Raw genomic sequence first — 24,475 nt, forward strand, 5'->3', positions numbered from 1 at the left:
ATATATATATATATATATATATATATATATATATATATATATATATATATATATATATATATATATATTTTGAGGCTGTAGCTTGTGGTGCATTTGAACTGTATTGCATTATACAGACAGATTTAATATCTTGTCAAATCATTGTTTTGCTTTAACAAAGAGTGAAGATCACTCTTTAACTCAAGCAGCATAAAACAGTTCAATAACTTAAAAAGTTGAAGGGCTTTTTTGTCCACCATGTATTGAAGAGATTTTTGCAGTGTTCATTCTTCCATCCGTTTATATGGGTCATACATTTTAAATACTTGCATTTATGAATAAAGTGTTTACACAAAAACATTTAATTGTTCATCACAAAGTCCAAGTGTTTTTCATTCATAAGTACTCTATCTTTATTCAACATCACATTTAGAGGGTGTAGCAATATATATTTAGCCAAGATTCTTGTAGGTTTACACAGAAAATATGTTATACAGTCTCAATATCTCTCTCACATAATCCACATGAGTTCTTATCCCAATTAAATCTTTCATGTAAGAAGTGGTTGGATGGATAAATGTCAATCACATTTTTATTTTTTAGAATTTTAAATGTCCCTTCTTTGGCTTATTTTCATTGCCCCTTCGTCACTATATTGTTGAAGAACATATTTTATTTTCAGCTGATTAGGGCAGTATTGTGTCGCTAAAGCATTTCTATTAAACTCACTTATCACTTTATTGTATTCTCTAATTGGGCAACGAAGTTTACATTTTAGCAAACAAATGTCCAGAGTAAATAAAAAAAATACAAAATTCATCCATCAAATGGGTTACAGTCCATATTGCTTTTTCCATCCAAGTTCCTAAAAACAATGATCTCCGATTAGTTAGTTTATACTGTGCCTACTGTTCCACATGGGGGAATTGTGTGGTGTAAAATGGTGCCTATATAATAAGTTCCAATAAAGGAAAACTTGCTGGTGGAAATCTGATAGTTTCACAGGGAATTTGCATAACTCATAATCACATCGCAATAAAAATGTATTCCTCACATTCATTTTGAAGATTGCATCAGGGATTACAATACAAAGATATATTGGCGCCATCTACCGGTCAGTGTTAACAACGTCACTTGCAGTTTCGACTACATGTGACATGAAGTCGTCACACATAGGCCTACGTGTTACTGTCTCGCACAAAGCGGCTGCCAAGTCGTTTTATCTGATAATAAATCATCGTCTAGACAATATTTTAATACAACAGTTGCCTAATACATTAAGTAAGTAAGGAATTACTGAATTCATGTTATTTTAACTGCCTAGTTATCTTTATCAATGTCTTCCTGTGTGTATTGAACCATCGTGTAGTGTCGTAGTCAACTGGCATGTCAGTGTGCGCGTGTGTGTAAGTGCGCGCGCATGTGTGCGGTCCGTTATCATCCGGTTTTGTCTCAACGGTGGCGGTAGTTGCTGCTCTGCTGCAGCCGCCAGCTGACATTTGTACTGAGGAGGTGAGGTCAAATTTGACTCTCTCTCTCTCTCTCTCTCTCCCTCTCTTTCTCGCTCCCCCTCCCTCTCTCCCCCCCTCCCTCTCTCGGTGTCTGTCTGTGAGAGAGGCTGCTAACTAGCGCAGAATCATCATCATCATGGCGGATCAAGGCGAATCTCCGGCTCCCGTCCTCCACCCGCAACCAGCCCTGACAACCAGCTGGCCAATTACCAGGGAGTCGTACGAGCTGCAGGAAGTCATAGGTTAGTACCCGGAGATGTGATGGACGCTGTATATTATCATGGAAAGGCATGCCGCGGCCGGGTTATCAGCTGTGAATGACGATGAGGGGCCTACCGGCTTTTTTTTTTTTCATATGCAGTAGCCTCCTGCAATGCTTTGCAATGCGGATGTTAAGAGGCACTTTTAGACACTACCGGTCTACATCAGTTGTGTGGGATTGGTCATGTCACTTTCCCTAAGTGCGATTTTAGTCGCTTGGATGCGAGAGACTTACACCAGCAATGCCCGTTTATGGCAATTGTCCAGTTTATTAGCCATTGCTAAAATCACAGATGTTGTGGCTGTCTTACACCCACAATGTCTTATTTTACTTGTGTTATCTGTGATGGCATATACACAGAATTACATAGCCTATCACATCATCAGTGGTCAATGTTTCAAATGTAACATGCACCTAATAGTAACAATACTGTTACTAATAATATGTAGGGTAATAATAGTATTAATTATAATAGTGGTAATAGTAGTTTACAGTAAACTTTGAGTTATCCTAAATAAAAAGTGAGGCTCAACTTCTTGCATGGCTGTAACAAACTATTTTTAAAAAATTGATTACTCTGTTAAAAGAGTTCTCAGAGCTCAAGAGCCATATCTTAAAACGTGCCTTTCCGACCAACAGTGTAAAACTCAAATATATTCATCTTACAATCATAAAACAGAGGAAAGAAGTACTCTCACAATAGCCATGGGTCAAAGGCAGTTTACTTCCTACACATGCTCCATTACTTGTTAAGCCTTGTTTATATACATACCTAGGATAAAAACATTGTACAATATATAGTCTACATGAGTTTGATGAATGTTATTATCATGTGTTTTCTGGCACTATCACGTGGAAGACTGTGGACATGCCTGTTGTAGATTTATGAAATAGTTATATGTACTGTAGTATTTTCTTCCTACACTTTTACTTTTTTCACACTTTGTGTGTTATGTGTGCCAGCACAAGTCACATAATGTTCAATTTCAGTGTCGTCATGAACTATTTAATTTCAAAATACGAATGACTAATTATAAACAACAAAGAATATCTCAAATGTATTGAAACAGCGCAAAAGGAAGTTGCATGAATATTTTTGGAACATGCATGCAATGTGTAGATGAGCTGACAAGTCATATCATTACTGATAAGAAGTAGCACCACAGCTGTGTACTGCTGACAGATGAGTTAGTGAGACCCCCCTCTCTGTTCTCATAATCAACTGGGAAGCACTCAGATCTCATGTGCTCGCTCCTTCTCCTTATCTAACACTAACACTCGAAAAGCAATACGCTCTTTGTCACCGCTTCTTGGTGTGAACGTCATCACTCCACCATGGCTGGATTTGTAAAGAACACAGTAAACAACTCATCACGTTAAAGAAAAAAAGTGCTGTACTCCAAGTCAGTTTATGTTGTTGTCCGCCAGCATACATGAACGCTGAATACCATAACATAAACACAAAACCTGAGGAACAGAAGGCCAGAGGGATACAGTATTTGAAGGTTGTCTTCCAGATGTGTGTCCACTTTGTCATTGCTCTGTTGTGGCTGTGATTCCAGGCAGCGGGGCCACAGCTGTGGTGCAGGCAGCCCTCTGTACCCCCAGACATGAGCGTGTCGCCATAAAGAGAATAAACTTGGAAAAATGCCAGACCAGCATGGATGAGCTATTGGTGAGTACGATAAATACAGGCTTATTTTTTAAGTGCCTTTGTACCACTATCTAATGCTGTACTACTACACTCCTCTGATTCATATTATTATTAGCAAAGATCTATTCACAATGCACTAGTATTACCAGATGAACTCATGTGACCTTATTTATGTTTATATAATACTAACAAAGACCTCGTCCGTGAGAATGGGTCTCCGTGTAGCGAGATGAGCCTCTTGAATTTGCGCCCAAAATGCTGTCAAAACTTTCATTCATAACGGCTAATGCAGCCTCCATAATTCTGGAGCCGGAAAGAGGCAGAAAAAAGGCAGAGAGGCCGATTCACATGGGACTAATATTACCACATGACCTCTGTGTTTGGTGAAATATAGTAGGTCATTTCCAGTGGACTTTCTACTTAACAAATTACTTTGAGATGGCACATTAGCACAGGATTAAGATTACAGACCACCTCCGCAATTATTACACATTACTAGAGGTCCCAAGGTAATACTAGTCCCTAGGGCTTTAATCTGAATAGCAATATTCATTAACACACATAACAGGTTGTAATACTGAATCATTTGCTGTAAGGTCATATACGATGCTGTAATAGGTCGGATTACTATGGTTTCTTCTTTTAGATTACTACAAATAAAAGACAAGTTCTGATTAAAGTTTCCCTTCAAATCTGTCCAGTTTAACATAACCTGACATATCATGTATCCTGTCGTTTCTCTGTCACAATAGAAAGAAATCCAAGCAATGAGCCAGTGCTACCATCCCAATGTTGTCACCTACTACACCTCCTTTGTAGTGAAGGATGAACTTTGGTTAGTTATGAAGCTTCTGAGTGGAGGTAAGCTCCGGCTGCCAAGCTACTTGGAGCCAAATCCTACCTATGGCTTGATAATACATGAAACCTCAATGAATGTGATGATGCTACATGTTTGATCTGTTGATAACTTTATTACAGCTGCTTGTGTTATAACTCACTTATACTGTTAGTTGCCTTAAATGAAAAATATACTAATTACCGTCATATCTAGATTCTGTACTTGTATCTAGTTAATGAAAGCGACAACTGGAAAGAAATACGACAGAGTCATGCATAAAACAATAAAAGAAAGCTATCTCATCGGCATTTCCACAACTATTTTCCATTATTTATATAAAAAAAATCATCAGATCCAAATCCTCAAAAAGTATTCTTCCATCCTAGTTTAGTATTCTGGCTTTATTACAGTTATCACGGAAGCAGTAGCAGACTCTTGGCTGCGAGCTATTATAAACAGCTCTCACTTGAGAAGGAATTACAGCAGTGATGTTACTCACTCTAATGTACTGCCTATTACGTTTAACTGTTTAAAGGACAACAAGCAATTAGCAGACACAAAAGTAATTTGCGTCTGGATATTGATCATGTAGTGAGTTAGTGTAACACTGAAGCTGATTTGTGTTTTTATTAATATGTGTGAAGTTAACTATTTTTGTTTTTCTGTGGTGTCTTTTTAGGCTCTATGTTGGATATAATTAAGCACACAAACAAAGAAGAAGACAGAAATCGAGCGCTAGATGAGCCTATCATTGCTAGTATATTAAAAGAAGTCCTCGAGGGCCTGGACTATCTGCACAGAAATGGACAGATTCACCGGTAACTCTTTTAACATTTTAACGAGATTCTGAGGTTTGGTTTTTGATTCGTTTATGATATTAATTAAGAAATTGTAAGAGAACATAGTACAGTTAAAAACGTACATAATGTATAAAACATATATATTGTTCTGTTTTGACGTATAAAAAAAAATAGAAATGGCTAAAGTTACAAGAAAATTTTAATCAGGAAATTATATTTATTGGCAAACAGTGCAGTTATTGTGTTCTCTAAACTCCCAGCATTTCAAGGTCACTCAGAGGCAGGCTTGAACCTCTGTCAGCCCCTTGGGCAGAGTTCCAGATGGTGGTGGGCTGTGGGACGCGTTTACACGAACGGAAGAATCAATGCTGCTCCACATGACTTTGTTGTTTGACTGTGTTTGCGTTTTGTTGACCTCAGGGATGTGAAAGCTGGGAACATACTACTGGGAGAAGATGGATCTGTTCAGATTGCAGGTTTGTTGAGCAAGATTCTGCTGTACTCAGTTACACTCATACTTCTCTTTAATATAATAAAACTAAAAGCATGAATGCCTAAATGGTGGAACTGAATTCACAGACTGTATGAATTCATGGAGAAAGTGACGCACATTCCGATTATTTGTTATTAAATCATAGATAAAGCTTGTCTTTCATGAGACTGATGTTTCTGGAATAATTGTTGACATGGTATTTATATAGGTTTCACCAGAATAAGTTTTGGAATCCAAAATAGAAATAGTATTTTTGTTTCAATTGCTTGAATCCTGGTTGTCTGTTGTACATATGATGGATCTTCCTGTTTCATCACTTCATCACGATGAATAATTACAGACTTTAAGATATTAAAAAAATACATTAGTGAACTAATAATTGATACAACTCTTGTAAATAAATTGTAAAAAGAAAATGTACGAAGTGTCAAGGAGGAACTTCTATGATATTGGTGAAAAACAGGACAAAATGATATCTGATATCAAATAAAAGCTTGCTTCTATCTATATTTTCAGATTTTGGTGTAAGCGCATTCCTAGCCACAGGCGGGGATATGACTAGAAACAAAGTACGAAAGACCTTTGTTGGCACGCCGTGCTGGATGGCGCCGGAGGTGATGGAACAGGTGAGTCTATCTATATCCATACAAAAAAGGCACTGCTGGGTGTAAAGTTCTTCATTTCTTATTTGATATGTATTTGTATTTGCTCCTGCTGCTGCGATTAGTGCTAATCCATTTCTTGATGTAATGCTATTAGCTGATGTATTATTGACGTGTTAACCACTTAAATCACGACATTAACATAAAGCCCCCAGAGATTTACGTGTATTTGATATTATTTTCTCCCCACAGGTTCGAGGCTATGATTTCAAAGCAGATATATGGAGTTTTGGAATTACAGCCATAGAGTTAGCAACAGGCTCTGCACCCTATCACCGCTACCCTCCCATGAAGGTGGGTGTTCTGGATGTTATTTAATCAGTGTGGCGTCCTAATCACAACTATCTTTGTAGCTTTTCACCAGCACTGTCAAAGAACAGAAGATAAGCAGAGCTTATGAACTCTTGACTTACTAAACGTTCCTCTAAAACCAACTTATTTCTGTGAAGTTTCATCATTAGTGAGAAGAAGAACTTGCTGCTTTTGCTGACATTTGGAAGTCAAACAACTAATAAAGAGGCAACTTTTTATCTAAAGGAAGCCGCTGCTTTGACTTTCCACTACATTTCTTCTACTAATAGTTTCTTATATTTGTTTTGCTGCTGAAATGTGAGCTTGCTGGCATTCTGAGCATTATTTCCTTGTCTCTTTAGGTTTTAATGCTAACCCTACAGAACGATCCACCCACTCTGGAGACGGGTATAGAAGACAAGGAAGCGCTAAAAAGATACGGCAAATCGTTTAGGAAGCTAATAACTATGTGCCTTCAGAAGGATCCCGCCAAAAGGTCAGCACCACATTCTATACATATCAATCAAATATTTCGGTGAAGACATCTGATGCAATTTGTGATCAATAAAAAGCACCTGATCAACATTCAGAGAGGCCTGTTTTGTGATGTGTTGTCAACAATGTGCTTTTCTTTATCTCTAGGCCGACAGCCGCAGAGCTTTTGAAGTGTAAATTCTTCCAAAAAGCCAAGGTATTTGTCGCACCTCAAATATCTGACTTTCCATCTTTGTTTGGTTTTGTTATTAGTGTTATGCTTATGGCCTCATGCCAACTTCAACAATGACTCAGCCCTGCATGTTGAGGGTTCTTATGAGTTTATGATGGTTATACGTACTTTGATACATCAACCAACATGCAGTAAAACAAGTCAACAAGGACACTGTATTTATCATAATAATATTAATATAATAATAATATTGAGGAAATAATGACAATGGAAAAAGGAAAACTTATAAATCATTCCCTAATTAAATTCTATAACCTTGTTTTTGTCAATAATTGAATGTAATGATTTTTTACAAGTTTGTCCTGATATTCATATGTCAATGTTCATTTTATGAATTTTGCATGACCAAGTACTGGAACCTCCCCTGGTTTAGTCACTCGTCTAACTTTATAATAATGTAACCTTCAACACTTGAATACACGGTTTGTACATCAACCATTTCAGTTGGTACTTGAGGTTTTTGTAACTCATCATTAGGGGTGTGAATCTTTCGGTGTCGATTCAAAATCGATTCTTGAAAAAAACAATTCCTGATTCATAATTGATTCTCGATTCAGTACATAGGGCTGCTAAATTCAGGATCTCCAGTCCGCTGTGTGCTAAAGGCCCTGCCATACATATCCGTATGACAGAAACGTATGCAGGCACATACGAAAATTTAGAGTCCAAATACGTCCAACTTTTCATCGGATCGGAAAAGTGAACATATACAGATACGCATGTCTAACTTATTAATAGCGCATCACTTACTTATACAAAATGTATCAGACGAATACCCAACGAATGGATAACGTACACAAAAATATGGCGTATACAAAATATCGGCAACACGCTGGTTTACGTAGATATAAGGTATAAGTAGTGTTCGTTAAGAGCTCACTGTGTTACGCTGGGGTTCGTTGTTGAACGCTGATGTTTTGAGCATGTTCAAAATTACCGGACGTAACCGACGTGTGCTTCATAAGATATGCAGACGTTACGTGACGTTAGACATACGTGAATACGGAATACGTAGGTGAATATTTACCTACGTAAATATAATACGTGAATATTACCTCCGTGAATACTTACCTACGTAAATATAATACGTGAATATTTACCTACGTAAATATAGTACGTGAATACCTACGTAAATACCTACGTGAATACCTACCTGACTACGTTAGAGGAACGTTAGATATAGGCTACGTCGGCTGACGGTGAATCCTACAGCCAATTTATTGATAACGAGTGGATACCCTATTCCTACCATATGTTAAGATTATGCCTGACGACGGAGTAACTTATTAAACGTGTTTCTACAGTACAGCTAGCGCTCAGCATTTTAGCCGTTCTCCAGCATCAGCATGACGTGAACCAAATGGCACTTTTCCAGCTCCGTTGGCCAGACGCTCTGATACGTTTTAAATAGGTAAGTGATAAGCTATAATGATTTGTATAATATTTCGTTATGTATTCGTTATGTATGCGTCAGCTACAACACCGCTGTGGAAAAGTTGAACGTATTTGGACTCTGACACATTTTGAGCTAATTTTCATATACGCCAGCATGTTTCTGCCATACGGAACTGTGTATGTCTGGTGTGTTTGGCGTATCGTCTGCGTCCTTCAAACGATCACAACTTACTCTTAATTTATATCAACCTATTGCCGATATTTCGTGTGCGCCGGCATACGTTTCTGTCATACGGATATGTGTGACAGGGCCTTAATAAAGGTGTTGTGGCCAATTATGACATGAAAGCAGAGTAAATTGTGTAAACAATTATCAAGCTTTTATATTTGAAAACGTTATATGAACTGATCGCAACAATGTGAACACACAAAGGCAAACCCAAGACTAAAGGTAACATGTATTCATGCTAAACTTGCACAAATAATCACTTTTTACCAGAAGTTTTTAACTGTCAGTGACTTCAACAATAACAAGTTCAAGTAATACAAAAAATAAAAATGCTGCCTGCTACCTGAATAAAACTGGTGGCTCTGGCTAGCTGCCTTCTCTTTCAGAAACTTGCCAATTAAAAAAAAAGAATTGTACACAAAATAACACTGCAAAACTGGTATTTGGTGGGATTTTTATCACACAATAATGTTTGACACAACTTTGACTTTGACTTAACGTTCTTTTGTAGCAAAAAAAAGTTTTTCAAAATGGATTTTTGGAAGTGGTGAATCAATTCAGAATTTTAGAAGATAATTTCCCCCCAGCTCTACTTATCATTAGGTTTTTGATAAATTCAATCTGTTGATCCACTATGTACAGTATATGGATAACATTTTTACTTGTATTTGTATTTTTGCAGAACAGAGAATATCTGGTTGAAAAGCTTTTGTGTCGCGCACCAAAGATTTCCCAGCGAGCGAAGAAGGTATGTTGACTAAACATGAACACATTATGGCAGTGTGCTGGGACTGACTGAAGTCCACCAGAATGTTGCATTTACAGTCAACACAAGCTACGCACTCTGACTATTCTTCAGCACCTCGAACACTTTATGCCTAATATGTTTTGTCGATTATGTAAAAATATGGGCCACCTCAGCAGAGGAGTCAAAGGCATACATGTAGTGACATCTTGCATCAGTGGCTCCCTGTGCAGCTTCCAGTATGTGGCACACTAAAAGACAAAAAGGAATAAAGGAATTGTTAACATTAGGTACCAGAAAGGAGCACTTAATTATTCAGGTTGCTTGCTCAGTTGCTCACTGGTCACAGTTCACTGGGAGGAAGTGCAGTTTTATTGCACAGCTGATATTGGCTTCACATAACACTCCGCCTGAATGGCCAGGACAGAAATGGGAACAGAGGGCCAGTGCCGGCAGGCAGAGTGGCCGAGGGGAGGGCTGGAAATTCACTGACAGCTCTGGAGTAAATGTAGGGCATAGTGGATAGCAGGGCTGTTACTGTGTATGACGTTAATGTTACGCACAGACAGGACAGGGTGTCAATAAAGATTGAGGCAACTGTTGTTGGAGTGGCATAATGTTGTAGAGGTTTGTTGATGGGTAAAGTGGTAACTACAGGCATCTTTTGCAGTCATAACACTGAATGGAAAGGTACTTATTGCTAAATAGGTATGAGGTTTTATATGTCACACTTTGTCAATACAGTGTATTTCAGCCACCACTTTTCCAATTTACACTTTATTTACATCTCCAAAGCAAATGGTGTGAGATTGGATCTAAAACAATGGCACTTTGCAAATGTACTTTTACAGACTAGAATAATACCGAGCTATTTCATCACAAAATGTATATGCACAACTACTTGTTAATACATTTTTATGTGTGGAGTCTTGTTTAAGTGCAATATAGACAGCGTGCACAGTAAATAGATCCAGGTAGTGTCTGATTCACTTGATATCTTCGGTGGATGAAATGTATGAGCCACAGCGCCAGTGTCCTTGTTATTTTGTGCTGATTTGACCTACAGAGTCATCTACATTATACATTCAGCAGACAGTACCCGAGGCTTGCAGAGACAAGCAATACTGCAGAAATCTCAGGATGCTGTGACCTCTATGTATCAAGACTACGACGGTCTGGCTCATCTAAGATCTTGTCCAGTTAAAACACCTTGACCTCTTCGAGCTGCAATAGTTTCCCTGCTGCCCTTTTGCCCCTCTGTTCTTGGTGTACTTGTTCTGTTCCTGCAGTTCTTGTCCTGTGTGGTAAACACATGCAATTATACTAATGGGACACAAGTACTATGTAGGTTTAAGTAGAGACGAGACTTGAAGCCAGGGAGCCGTTATAAAACCTTACTCTTCTCCTTGAACATACTCTAGTTAATGAGAAGGAGATGACAGCTACTCCGGTCAGCTGTCACCAACAGAGTCATTTTTAATTAATTTATGTAATGAAAAGAGGGAGAAACTTAGGAAGGATTTGCCTAAAAAAAGAAGGATATGAGGAATACATGAAATTGTCTCTTATAATGAAATCTCATATTTGAAATATGACCTTTAAAAAAAAAAAAAGGATCATGTTCAGAGTCGTACAGTCTGAACATTAGGTACATGTGAGTTGAGTAACCAGCAGAGGGCCTCCTGACACCCACAATAGAGCTTCCAAATGAGAAATTTGAGTCTTTATTGTTTAAAGATTAAACATTAATGGCTTACAACCAACGTGGGTTTGACATTATGACAAGTTGGAACATATAGAAGGATTGTTATTGATGGTCCAGTGCACACATCATGATGGAATACTGATTGAGTTCTGCATGGATGCTTTCTAAAAACCTGATTTCAAAATACAGGGAATTTCACCTCAACCTTTTATTCCCTGCAAACTCTGATACCTATTACACGCACTTTCACCTCCGGAACAATGTTATCTATTCACACTCAAATACATTTTCATACATTTCCCGTGGGATGATTCTGTCAGCTGCCTGTTTGGTGCGTCAGTTATTTCTTTACGCGTGAATGTCGGTCGGGTGATCTTGTATGGCTGCTTGTTGCACTGATCTGTGTCTGTTTTGCTCAAGGACCCTGAGCAGAACCGGGGGAGCCTTGGTTCTATGTCAGGTTTGGAAAAAAAACCTGACACCACCAGAGCGGTAGTGCTCCTTTTACTTTGACCTTGTTTGACACTGGGGCTTCTATACAACCACTGTTGTTAGTGGCGTACCGTTTCATGTGCTGTCTCTTCTGTAACACTGTGGCGCTCTCATATCTTACATCACACTGCTGGACTAGTCATGTGTTGCTTGCCTTACACACTTCTCCAGACTGTAGAGCTGCAATAACTCACAGGATTTACCAATGAGTCTGCCATATTTATCTGCTTCATGGTGCCGGTTACACTCACACTTATATTATTACTGCTGTTTAACCAAGTCCTATTGGATATCTCTCCTATGTTGCCCCCTTATATGATTTATAGAGTTTTCTCTTGTACTGTGCTGTACTCATTGTGCTGTACCCAAGCTGTGCCTACTAAACTGATATAACTGCTAGAAGCAACTGTATGGTTTGAGCAGTTTTGAATGTCAGTGTGCTGTATATGACCAATGTTGTGAAAGCATTCATGCCAGTAATCTTTGGAAATGAGTAAAGAATATATACAACCAACAACTAATCTGATGCACCAGTGAAAGATTTTCTCATTTTCACAAGATCCTTTTCATTTTATTATGACATTTTCTCACAGAAATCATTCCTTATAGAACAACATAACACTTTCCCGATGTTGATCACTGTCATCTACTGATCTTCTTCTCGTTTTAACAACATATTGTTTGTTTTTATAGCAATTTATCATATTACAAGGCTAAAAGTTTGTTTTAATAAAATATTGAGATTTTGTGAAATAACAAGAATGCTTTGTAATATAAAAGTGTTATGTTGTTATAAAAAGAAACATATTGTAAAAGAAAACGGAACCATTTTGTATGTACTAATAACAAGAAGAATATCTTGTTATAATAGGAAAAGGATCTTGTGAATACAAGAAACTGGGCAGATATTTGTCAGAGGCAGCAATACGCTGCAGCATCAGACGTATTCCACAGTAGTTGAATGTGACTTTATATTGTACTTTCTCTCAGGGAGGGGATCCTTTAGGTACATCAGCTCATCATCATACGGTTGCCAGTGCTCTAATATGATGGCCTGTAAAACCTAATGCAATTTTGGGTAAACTACAATGTACATATGTGTTCAATTAAAAACTATTACTACTAAGTATCATCACAATATGATATTATATCCATTCTTTGGACAACAATACGATATGTGCAAAGTCTACAGTGATTCAATTTAGACATTCTTCTAGACATTTAAATGAAGAACAATTTATCTTTTTATTAAAAAGATCATAAGCATCCTCTCAGTTGAGAAAATTAAAAGGTGCATCTAAAAGACATTATGTATTGACGTTTTCACTTTGCATCGATGGTATTGGATCGTTGATCATTGAATGTATCGATCCAGATCGATGAATGACATCATTAACATTACGTGTGCTGGCTGTGTGTCACGCTGCAGGTCAGGAGAGTCCCAGGCTCCAGTGGCCACCTGCACAAGACAGAGGATGGAGACTGGGAGTGGAGCGACGACGAGCTGGACGAGAGCAGTGAGGAGGGCAAGGCAGCGGTGAATCAGGGCAGGGTAGGTCGGGACTCCACACGGGCGAGCCTCAGCAGTGTGTAGTCATTCATATTTACTCAGGATTCTTTATACTCATCTTCAAATACACTTGGGTGGAATCAAGTTGTAGAACACATCCAGACTTTAGTTTAGATTGAGCTTTATTTGTCATTGTAACAAAACTACAATGTGCAAATGGGAAATTCTGAGTTTGAGTTACAAAGGTGTTGCTCATTATTGTTGCATGTCTGTCGAACCTGTAGATCAAACCGTTATGTAACCGCCCCTCCTTCTTTGACCCTGTACATTCCTATCCGCCCTGATCAGTCAGTACTTTGTCGATAGGCAGATGGCTTATCTCTGAGAGAGCCCGTCTTGAGGTCTCTGTAATGAGCCGGAAGACAGCTGCAAGGATTTGAGGCAGAAGGAAGTAGGCAGCCATGATCAAAGAGCCCTTTGATAAAGAAACCCAGCTTTAATGTATGATGCAATAAATAATACGTTTTCCAAAAGTTTTGATTTAAGAAATGATGATAGTACTTCTTACAAGCGATTCCAGCAATTGTATTATGTTCTTTTGTCATTAAAGTATAAAAATAAGTTTCGACTTAAAGAGAGATGGACAGATGGAGAAACAGACATATAACAGCATATGCACAAAGGGTTTACATCACACGGTTTTTGCTCTTTGAGAAACTGAGAAAAGGAAATAAATCATTATTGCTGTGCAGCTATGAATATAAAAATGTAAATGTGTGTTTGATTTTTCCCCCTCCAGTCACGAAGGGTCAAAGATGAGGCCAAAGATGTAAGTTAGCTCCTCCTCTCATGCACCAGTTTTAACATGACAACTAGACAAATATGCTGCTTCCTCTCTGCCGCTGTGTAACTTGATAACTTGGCAGAAGAGCATTTTCCGAAATGCAATTAACTTGCCTTCTTGGGCTGAAGCTTGTGTAAGAATAATGAACTCAATTATGTATGTTTATTTCACCTCACACACAAAACAGACACTCTTAAACCTGTTTAAGAGTGTCTGACAAAGCCAGTAAATTGCTCCTCATTGATTGTTTTGGATTGACTTTCCTGTGTTGTCTTCATAAGATGAGCACTGATTTGTTATTTACCAAGGATATAATAGCATTATGCCTCTCACTTTGTTCCTCCCAGAATGAGGAAAATGCCAACAATGTCCCTCTTGAAGGGTTGTCAATTCAGCATCCCCAGGTGAGGGATTCAGCAGCAGCACTCATTTGTCACAATTCAATGACCTTGGTGCCACAGTGATGGTCTGTGAGTGTGTGCATCTATGCATGTGCATACTGTACATGAGAGTGTCTGTCTGTGCACTTTTGTAGGTGGGCGTATGTGTGTGTGTGTGTGTGTGTGTGTGTGTGTGTGTGTGTGTGTGTGTGTGTGTGTGTGAATGTTTGTGTGTGAATGTGTGAGTGTTGGTCTCCTGGAGGGATGCTCTCAACAGTTATAATTCAGAGTAAAGGGCTGTCTGCCTGACAGTGCGAGCTCAGTGTCTGACTGTATCTCATCTAAAGACTTACTTCCATTGCAACCCATTTTCTAAGGCTATTGTCATTTTGTAAAAATGAGCCAAAGCTGTTTAAGGTGTAGTCTTGTGGAAATAACTCTGACAGCTACTCAGCAGTCAATTCTTACCCCTAAAAAATGTCCATTCATCCACTCAAAGAGGCCATTTGTAATATGGTATTGATAACAGTGATGGATCCTTACACAATACATCTTTATGTTGTGTTCCTTTTCTTTTCCTCATACAACTTTCCCTGAAGCTGCACTAAAAAAATACACCACATTGTCTTAAGTGTGCATTCACTTGATTTTGTATACACTATATGTTCACCTTGCAGTTACCAGAACCTAGTGCTCTGTATTACAAGCTTCTTCCTCTTACCTGCAGAAAGTGTTTTTGTTTGTCTGATCCATTGGTGTGCCACGTAAACTGCCTCATCATCAGATGCTTTCTTATGCAGGTTGAACCGTTTGGGAACACGTCCTACTTTCAAGGTGCTGTGAACATGGTGCTACGGCTAAGGTGAGACAGATACTTCTTTTCAGATCATTTTCTCAATCATCGGCTGATACACAAGGTAATCTAAAGAAATGATAGATTTGGATCACTCGTCTTAAAAAGCAGGTTAAAAATCGCCACGTTTCTGTGGAGTAAAAGCAGAAATGCATTTAGTAAATATGATTCTGCGTGCATCATAATTTCACTTTGTCCTAAAGATGCACGCCTAATGATCTTTGCCTGCTACGGACGGGATCCGACATTGCCATGGATCCCTTCGGTCGTGTCGTAGGGATAAGAGAGTTACACTTCATTACACTTCCTGCTGTAGTATTCCACACATTGCTGTTGATGAACATAGTTTAATGGAAAAGTGGAGGCTAGTGATTTGGCCTCAGAATGATCAATGTAACTTATAGAGCAGTAGAGTATGTAATAAGGGAACGCAAGGTCAGGTGTGCACATAACACATTATTAGAATGACAGTTATATGATCTGTATATCATAAACATTATATCTTCCCTCTAATGTTTTACTCGGTATGCGAACACACACATAGAGAAAGAGAGAGAGGACAATGGAAGGGATGCAACAGACAGAAAAAGGTGCATTTTTGGATTGTAGCTTTGCCTGCAGCTCCCTCATGAGCTGGTCGCAGAACACACTCTTGGTTGAACAGACATCTGAAGGACAGTCTGCAGGCGTCCAGCATGGCACACAGAGACATTTTGTGCCTGCGCTTCATAACATAACTGTGGTCTTGATGCAACAGAGGACAGCTGACAGCTGGATGGTGAAGAGTCATTATTCTAACCTGGTTATTAAAATGTGTTGCCAGTTGCGATGTTTGGTCAAAATGTGTTCATGGATTTAATGATTGTTTGTTCGATCTATGGATTTTATGGCTCAAACACAAGAAGCAGATTAGATGTGGTTATCATTACTACAAGCACAACATACACTTTCATCGCAGCTCTCATTAAACGTCAACATGCTGTTTTCCTGGTAACTTCAGAGTGAGCTTGTAAAAATGTGTCCAAGCTGAGTTGTGCAGCAAATGAATTCATTTCGCCAGAGAAATGAATTCACTGTGTTTAATGTGATCACAGCATTAGGCTGTCAGGTCATCGCTCTGGTATGTCAACTGGAATATTCAGCACTAGACAAGCTGACATGTGATGGATGGAAGAACATGGAAAGCCATGAATCTTAATGACATTCTTTTTTTCTTTTTATATATATAAATATGAGGCTTTCATATGCTAATATCTGTCCTGGTGGATGACCAAGGCCTCTCCCTTTACCCTCTTCTTTGACGTGGTGTCCTGTACACTTGACAAAACATAACATTATATTTGATGTAGCAGCAGTATACCAAAAAATACAGGGAAGGCATTATAAGATGAAAAGACTGCATCACATTTCTGGGGGAAGAACAAGATGATATTAATGCCCACAAATAGTGTGAGGCCGTATAAGAGGCAGTGTATTTATGTAGGGTGATTAAATTAAAGATTTATTTGGAGTATCAATGTTGCTAGGCCTCAATATAAACTTAAAGAAATTGCTTTTTTAAAACCTGGATCTGGTTGTCAGTTGAAATATTACACCAGTAACATACTGATGGAAAACAAGGAAGAAAACTACTTTCATTGTGAAAATGTTGAAAGTCAAAAGTTTTATAGTGAGTTCATGAAAGTAATTGCATTTGAGAGAACAAAATAAACAACTAATTTGTCTCTTCTCTCTACTAATAAGGGAGACTGATTAGCACAAGTTTATGGTAATATGATCCCCTCTATTGCGGAGGCAGGGGACAGCAGCATGATTGGATTTTTGTCAACATTTTGCTTGGAACTCATTCAATCTGTTACTTACAAAGGCACAGAGGTCTCCTGAGAAGAGTATTGTCAGCAGTTTGAAGGGGAAGTTTAGACTTGCATAATCTGCTTGCTGTTGGTGCAATGTCATTGGAGCTGAAATAGCCGAAATAGCACAGATGCAAATTGATTTCACGGAGCAGTTCAGTCCAGAGGTGACATTTACGTGCTTTCTAAAGGTTCTTCTGTATAATGGGTAACTAGAGGTTGACAAATGTCAAGATCGCTTGTGAAATATCTTCTTGATAAATCTTACAGAGACAGTAGGTGTCATCCATAAGCTTATAGTTGGGTTTGTAGTTTGCTGCCATCTCCAGTTGTTTTATGCAAATAAATCCTATACACCTCTGGCATCTCACCAGGTGACACTAGTACGCTACCAAGCCCATGATCCCTCATTGGTTATCCCCCTAAAGGATACGCTAGCAATTAGTTAGAATAAATAAATAAATTAATACTCTGACAGCCAGCTTCCTCCGCAGGGCTTGGGACTCATGAAGGGAAACCCCTGCCTCACGCAGTATAAGATACAATGTAAGCAAAGGTGAGACGAAAAGTGGAAATACATTTTTTTGAAGATAAGGACGAAACAGTAGACACAAAGAACATTTTATAACAATCTTACCTAAAGAATACCAGTCGACTCCGCTGCCACATCTGTGACAGCCGACAATCAGGTCTGTCATGTACTACAGACAAACATTACCTGGTGTACATGTGGGAATATTTAAAAAAAACTCTCCACCAGTCTCTTGATATGTTTGCCAGTCAAATGTTAAATGTGTCATAAACCTGTCACTGTCCAGTGGGATTACACAGCCATCTCACATACGCACGTCAGTTTGCGATGTGTCAGGAATAAAAAGGGTGTTGGTTGTCAAGATGCTAATGTTACCGCTGCTGAACTGTGACTGACTCTTCACAGTGGTATTTAAAAAGATGTAGATTTTAGGCATCATTTATTTGGACAGGACTATGATCGTCTGTACATGTTGGCCTCGACAGCCTCGGCGATGTGCACCCTCTGCTTCCTCTGCTGGTAATAGAGACGCCGTTTACGTCCATCTGCTCCTCCAGAGTGTTTACTCTGTTATTTCTTTTTGAAATGTAACTCACTAAAATTAAAAAAGTCAAATTGACTCACAGCTAAGCTGATAGAAAATCCTCACTCCCACTGTGTATAGACTTACTACTCACATACTCCCTACTCACAGCAAAGTCATGGCAGATATGTCTTTGCTTATTCGGTGTTGAATTATGTCTCTAATCTCATCTGAAATGAGGGTCGTGTGATTTATTAACTACAAACCAAATTAATCTTTTCCTCCCACATTTCTTTTGGGCACTGACACATCCTGCTTTTATCACCCACCAGCTACTCCCCTGTCACACACACACATACACACAGATTTGAAAGTCTGATTTCTAGTGCAAGTGATGCAAATGAATGCAAGTTTATGCTGCAAAGAGGCTGGAGGCCAAATTTCATTAATGCAATCAAACAAGCAGGATTGATACATACCTGCCTTTTCATTTTACTGCAGTCAAGTGTTGAGGATACGTACCACCTCAAAGTTGCATTACAGCATTATGTAAATACTGAAATCGCATTAAGTCATCTAATCTTTACAGAATATCAAAGCACATAATCTAAACACGTAAATGCACGTAGCTGGTGAACATAGTGGAGCATTTATTACCTAATAAGCAAGATGTATTTCCGTCAGGAGATAAGTAGATGCTAACTTTTTCTGCAGTTCTTCACGTAGATTAGTTTTGAGAACATGTTTGATATCTTCTTTAATCTCAGTGGCTGCAGCAGCTTTTAAGGTACTTAGACGAGTCCTCTGCACGTGCAGCACATTTTCCCCAAAGGTGCTCTACGTTTATGGTAAACCAAATCATCTTATCAATTGAGGGAAAATTCATATTCAATATACTTTTTATAGGTAACTCATTTACCTAATCGTTTTAGGAAAAAGGTGATTTACATTTATATTAAACAATGGATCAAAATGACTATGTGTAATGTGAAAGGAGTTGCTGATAGTGAAGAGAATTATCACTACATATCATTACTTATCTTGCAACTTTATACTTTATACTTCACTCTCACTGCTCCCATCAGTGCCTTTTTGAGCAAAAACGCTACAAAGAAATCGACTGTACGCTGCCCAGCACCTAAACGACACACAGACTAAGTCAGTGACTAGCTGGTGAACATAGTGGAGCATTTATTACCTAATAAGCAAGATGTATTTCCGTCAGGAGTTAGTCCAACACTTTAAGGAGAGTGAATATTGGACTAGCATTTGTCAGGTGAACACAAACACGACTCCAAATGGATGCTAATGTTGCTGCTTGATAAGTAAATATACCACTGTTTGCTCGCACGCTCACCACATATACAGTACATGAGTGATAGTGTATCACATGTTGTATTATCAGCTTGTTTCCACTGCTGCCAAGTGGCCAAACAAAATCAATTCATACAGGTTGTGCTAGTTCACATAAGATATTTTCATGTCTACACACATCCGTTGTTTCTTAATTTGCATCTTAAGTCATGTCTCTGCAGTCTTTAAATGTTGCCCCTTGTTTTTGCCGCCAGAAGAGACTCTTAGAAACACAAATGTTAACAGACAGAGCTGCAGCAAATGTGACATTTCAGATGCCCCTCGTGCAATCACACCTTCCTCACTCTTCTTTCAGGAACTCTAGAAAGGAGCTGAATGACATCCGGTTTGAATTCACTCCTGGGCGAGGTAAGAGCTCTCCATTTAGGGATTTAAATGTGCTACTACCTCTGTGATTACAACTTCAGGCACTGTGAATTGTTGTTTGGGTAATAGATAATGGCCGTGTCTGTGCTGACGACAGTATCTAATTCAATATCTTAACACAATCACCTGCTAAGTGGAACGCTGCAGGCCCAATATTTGCCATGTTACTCCCTCACCAGACACCGCCGATGGCGTTTCCCAGGAACTCTACTCAGCCGGCCTGGTCAACGGGCAAGATGTTGTTATTGGTAATGTTACACCTCTTTATTCTGGTACAATGTGTTGCTGAATACTTCAATAAGCCCATGTACTGTAAAGCATCACTAAGAGAGTATTAGCATTTCTTTTTTTAGAATTGCTAAAGATGAGATGAGATGGACAATTATTTCATTTACCAAGTCCACAGAAGCTTACGTAACTAAAATGTATAGAAAGATATCTAGTGTTGTTCATTGACACTTCTTCCACATTTACCACATTATGTGTTTATATGCTCTCTGCATTGCAGTTGCTTCTAACCTTCAGAAGATTGTAGATGACCCAACTACCTACAAAGTATTGACCTTTAAGCTGGTGAGTTTCCAGATGATTGATGGTTCATGACACCCTCCCCGGTTTGTCCTGGTCGACATTGTGGAGCTGTAAACAACAGCTTGTTGAAGAAAGGCTCAGTGTGAGAGATGGAGTTATTAGAAAGGGCACAAACAAACTAAATAGCTTCAGCATGAACCAACATCTGTCGCTGAAGGTTTGTTTAGCTCATGAAGCAAATCACTTATTTTAAGGACGTTGGGGAAAGAGATTGGAGCTATTACTAGGGGCAGGGGAACATTTTTTATTCACATAAGAAATGCGATTCTTACCCTCCATGATTCACAAATAGATTTTTTTAGCACGTTAATTAAGCTAACAAGAAAAAAGCAGAACTCAACCGAGCACAGTACAGCACCCACAATATTTACAGCTAAAACGTTAGATTAAATAACTTAATAATTAGCTTTGCATGATTAAAGTGAATAATTTTGTAGGAAAAGACTCTTCAGGGTCCGTTTATTAGAGCTGCGGCTGCACAGCAATGGCTTTCCCTTGGTACTAACGTTACAGCAGAGAGGCTGTTCTCCACTACTAGAGATATAACTTCAATAATAACAGCGGAGCGCTTCACTTTTCGACAGAACACACAGACAGACAGACGAAGACTAAGTGCATGTTGAGTATGTGCCATTTTAAGAACTCATCTTTGTAGAACTATTAGAAAAACAGTGACATTTGTGAAAGAAGCAATAATGTCAGTACAAAAATATGTAAATTCTGTTTTATTGACCTTTCTGTGATTTTGGGTAAACAACATCTGTGTGCTTCGGGTCACAGTGTTTCACAAAGTGACCTTTCTGCCATGTTTGGCTTATCAGCAGCTTGTGAGTGTTGCAGGTGGACCAGTCTCTGGTCAGAGTCAGGGTGAGGGCAGTACTGGGCACGCAGGGCATGTAGACATAGAGGCATGCTTACATTTCCATATATCAACTCAGCTCCACTGCAGACATTGTAAAAGCCTCACTGTTGCTCAACGCTGCCTTTCTAAACGAAGAGTTACGAGTGCAGTGTCTCAAAACAGGGAGTGAGAATAATTACCTTCGCTAGAGGAACAGTTCATAACACTTATGCAGGCAATTTATGGTGTGGGTGGCACTAGAGCAACTTAATGACTTAACTGAACAAGAGGCCACTATGGACACTGAGCTCAGCGTGACCTGTTTTCATAACAGTCCCTCCATGGTGATCAGACAACTGCAGACCCCCAGAATAATGGAGTGTTTCTCCCCAATCAGGTGTGAATTGCAGGAGGCTCAACGGTCACCCATTGACGCAAGCTTTTCCACAGGAGCTGAATGAAAGAGATAAACTCCCTCAGACAGATCTACATGCACACAGCCTTTAATATTGCCTTGTCTGAAAAAGGGGGTGAGATGGCAGGTGGTGGAAGGTGTAACTGTCTGGGGGCTGTATGTGGACACCCTAACGCATTTCGATCGTGCCTGAACATTACACCCATAAAAAAGATTGTTGAGCATCTTATTCCAGAATCCTGGGCAATAATTAACAGCCTCCACTCCTGGATGTTTGCCATCCTGCCACAGGAGTAGAGAGGATGGGCACAGATGCCGGGTGATAAGGCCTGGCTTGTAATTCAGTCGGAGTGCCAGTTCATCCCAAAGGTGGTAAATCGTATTGAGGTCAGAGAGTTGTGCAGGCCAGTCGGTTTCTTCCACACCAAACCAGGAAAAGTATTTCTTGATGAACCACAGTTTGTGCACAGGGGCATATTCATGTTAAAACAGGAAGCATCCTTCCCCAAACTGCTGCCACAAAGTTAGAAACACACTATTATTCAAAGTATATCATTGTTTACTCTCTCATTAATACTTCCTCTCATTGAAACTGAAGAAAATAGCCAAAAGAACACAAAAGTGTCAGCATGCAAAATATCCCGCCCCTGTTGACCCTCTCCATTTCTCCCTCCTCACGCAGGCTTCCTGCAGCGATGACACGGAGATCCCAGACGAGGTGAAGCTGATCGGCTTTGCACAGCTAAGTGTTAGCTGATGCCCTCTTCATGCCTGAAGCAGGTGAGACAGTGGGGAGACAGTTCAGGGCAGACAGACTGAGGAACACACCACCACTTCCTGCAACATCTTCCCCAACACCCTCCCAGAAAACTCACTCCCCCCTCCTCCCTCACTCCTCTTCACTTCCCCTGAGCCAAGCTCGACTACCGCCCCACCTACACCTCCTTAGCGCCGACTTTCCTGCTCACTGTCCCCTGACCTTTAACCTTAAAAACATTCCACCGCGTAGCGCACAGACCGGGATCAGGACACAGACCAGGAACCTAAAGATGTACTCAGGTGGTGACATACGTAAGGTGATTAAGATGTAGCTTTGAATGTTTTATTAATTTTTTTCTTTTACTCATTTTTTGTTTCACATCACATTGCCTTTGTGTTCAGCAGAGCTCTCATTATTTATTGAAATGAGAAGGGGTTTTTTTATGTTGTTTTGTTGCCACAGTGAAAACAATTTGACTCGCATCTCACAAACACTTGTGATGTTTCCCTGAGGTCTTCGTCAGAATGTAAGATTCAGTTAATTTATTAGGCAAAGCACATTTTCATAATAACATAATGAATGTCTAAAAAGAGAAGGAGTTGTAATTCTGTGTCAAGACATGTTTTTACAATGACAAGAAGGGACCCATTTGCTTGAGAGTGCAGGAAAAAAAAAGAAGAGACCCTGGATGCTACTGTGTATAATTTGCTGCTCTCGACAGTGCTAATGCTTCAAAAATGTTAGAGGTGCCTTGTTCATTTTTCTGTGCCTAAGAAAGTAGACACTGAGTGAGACCACACAGAGAGCAGAACCTGCTGATGACCATTTCAGTTCAAGTCAAGTACCTTAAGTTAATGAGACGAGCTACAATGCACTTTTGGGCTGAGTGTGTGCACCCGACAGGCAGATGCTTAGCCCCTGAAAACAAGTTAACTCGTGCGCTTTTGTCACCAGACAAACATAACAGAACCTCTCTTCATGTAATCTGCTCTGGTTGACGTGGATCCAGTTTAATTGGCAAAACCGCAACAGTTACATTTGTTCTCGCTCTGTCCTGCTGCACTACAAAACCCTTTGTTCCCAAAAATATAGTAGTTACTAAAATGTACTGTATGACAATGCATCTGAGGATGAAACCAAAAGGCAACTATTGAAAGGGTGACGAGCCATCTGTTTGTCCAAACAAGTTCAGTAGCTCTAAATTAATCTTTTAAGTATCGAGGTGGTAAATATTAACTTCTACTAAATTCTTTATTATGAAGTAATTTATTGTGTTTTCTATGTACAGTATGTGTACCATTTCAGCATATTACCCCTGTTCCCTCTCTGTGATCAGCTGATGTCAAATTTCTGACAAGGAGCAACAATAAAGAATTGCTATTATTTAAAAAAGGCGTGGAGTATTTACTATTAGCTCACGGTGTCATAACACACTCAATAATAACTTGATACATCCGATGCTTCAAATATCTGATGATGTTGAGGAAGTGGACTCTTCAAATGTTATGATTTAGTGGTTACTGACTACAACAAGGCAAACTCACAACTGTAATTCTTCCTCATGGCAGCAGGTTTTTAGCAAGTTTACAGCTTGGAGTACATTTTATTTAGATAGCCCAGTAAAATAAATCAAACATTTTCCTCAAAGGGTTTTACAATCTGTACAGCATACAACACCTTCTGTCCTTAGACCCTCCATTCGATTAAGGAACATCTCACCAAAAAAACTTCTTGAACAGAAAAAAAAACATGGAAGAAAACTCAGGAAGAGCAACAGAGAAGGGATCTCTCTGCTCCATGATTACAGATACAACTACATACAATTATTTCTTTAATAAACCTAAAGTAAC

At 39.2% G+C, this 24,475-nt stretch overlaps 1 protein-coding gene across 3 annotated transcripts; it reads left to right on the forward strand.

Moving 5' to 3' along the window:
- Positions 1-1,166: 1,166 nt before the first annotated feature.
- stk39 (serine threonine kinase 39) lies at positions 1,167-24,017 on the forward strand. 3 transcript variants are annotated; one of them, XM_029458716.1, is made up of 19 exons: positions 1,167-1,260; positions 1,614-1,732; positions 3,315-3,427; positions 4,159-4,267; positions 4,924-5,062; positions 5,465-5,520; positions 6,054-6,163; positions 6,392-6,493; positions 6,853-6,986; positions 7,133-7,181; positions 9,524-9,589; positions 13,213-13,335; positions 14,093-14,122; positions 14,485-14,541; positions 15,318-15,379; positions 19,948-20,000; positions 20,198-20,266; positions 20,527-20,591; positions 22,548-24,017. In XM_029458716.1, the coding sequence occupies exons 2-19, from the start codon at positions 1,627-1,629 to the stop codon at positions 22,620-22,622; spliced, it is 1,518 nt and encodes a 505-aa protein (XP_029314576.1). In that variant the 5' UTR covers positions 1,167-1,260; positions 1,614-1,626; the 3' UTR covers positions 22,623-24,017. The 3 variants fall into 3 exon arrangements, with proteins under 3 accessions (XP_029314576.1, XP_029314575.1, XP_029314577.1); XM_029458715.1 differs by lacking the exon at positions 1,167-1,260 and having other exon boundaries at positions 1,420-1,732; XM_029458717.1 differs by lacking the exons at positions 1,167-1,260; positions 14,485-14,541 and having other exon boundaries at positions 1,420-1,732.
- The last annotated feature ends 458 nt before the right edge of the window (positions 24,018-24,475 follow it).

The sequence above is a fragment of the Cottoperca gobio genome, chromosome 21, assembly GCF_900634415.1.
Source record: "Cottoperca gobio chromosome 21, fCotGob3.1, whole genome shotgun sequence".
Lineage (NCBI taxonomy): Eukaryota > Metazoa > Chordata > Actinopteri > Perciformes > Bovichtidae > Cottoperca > Cottoperca gobio.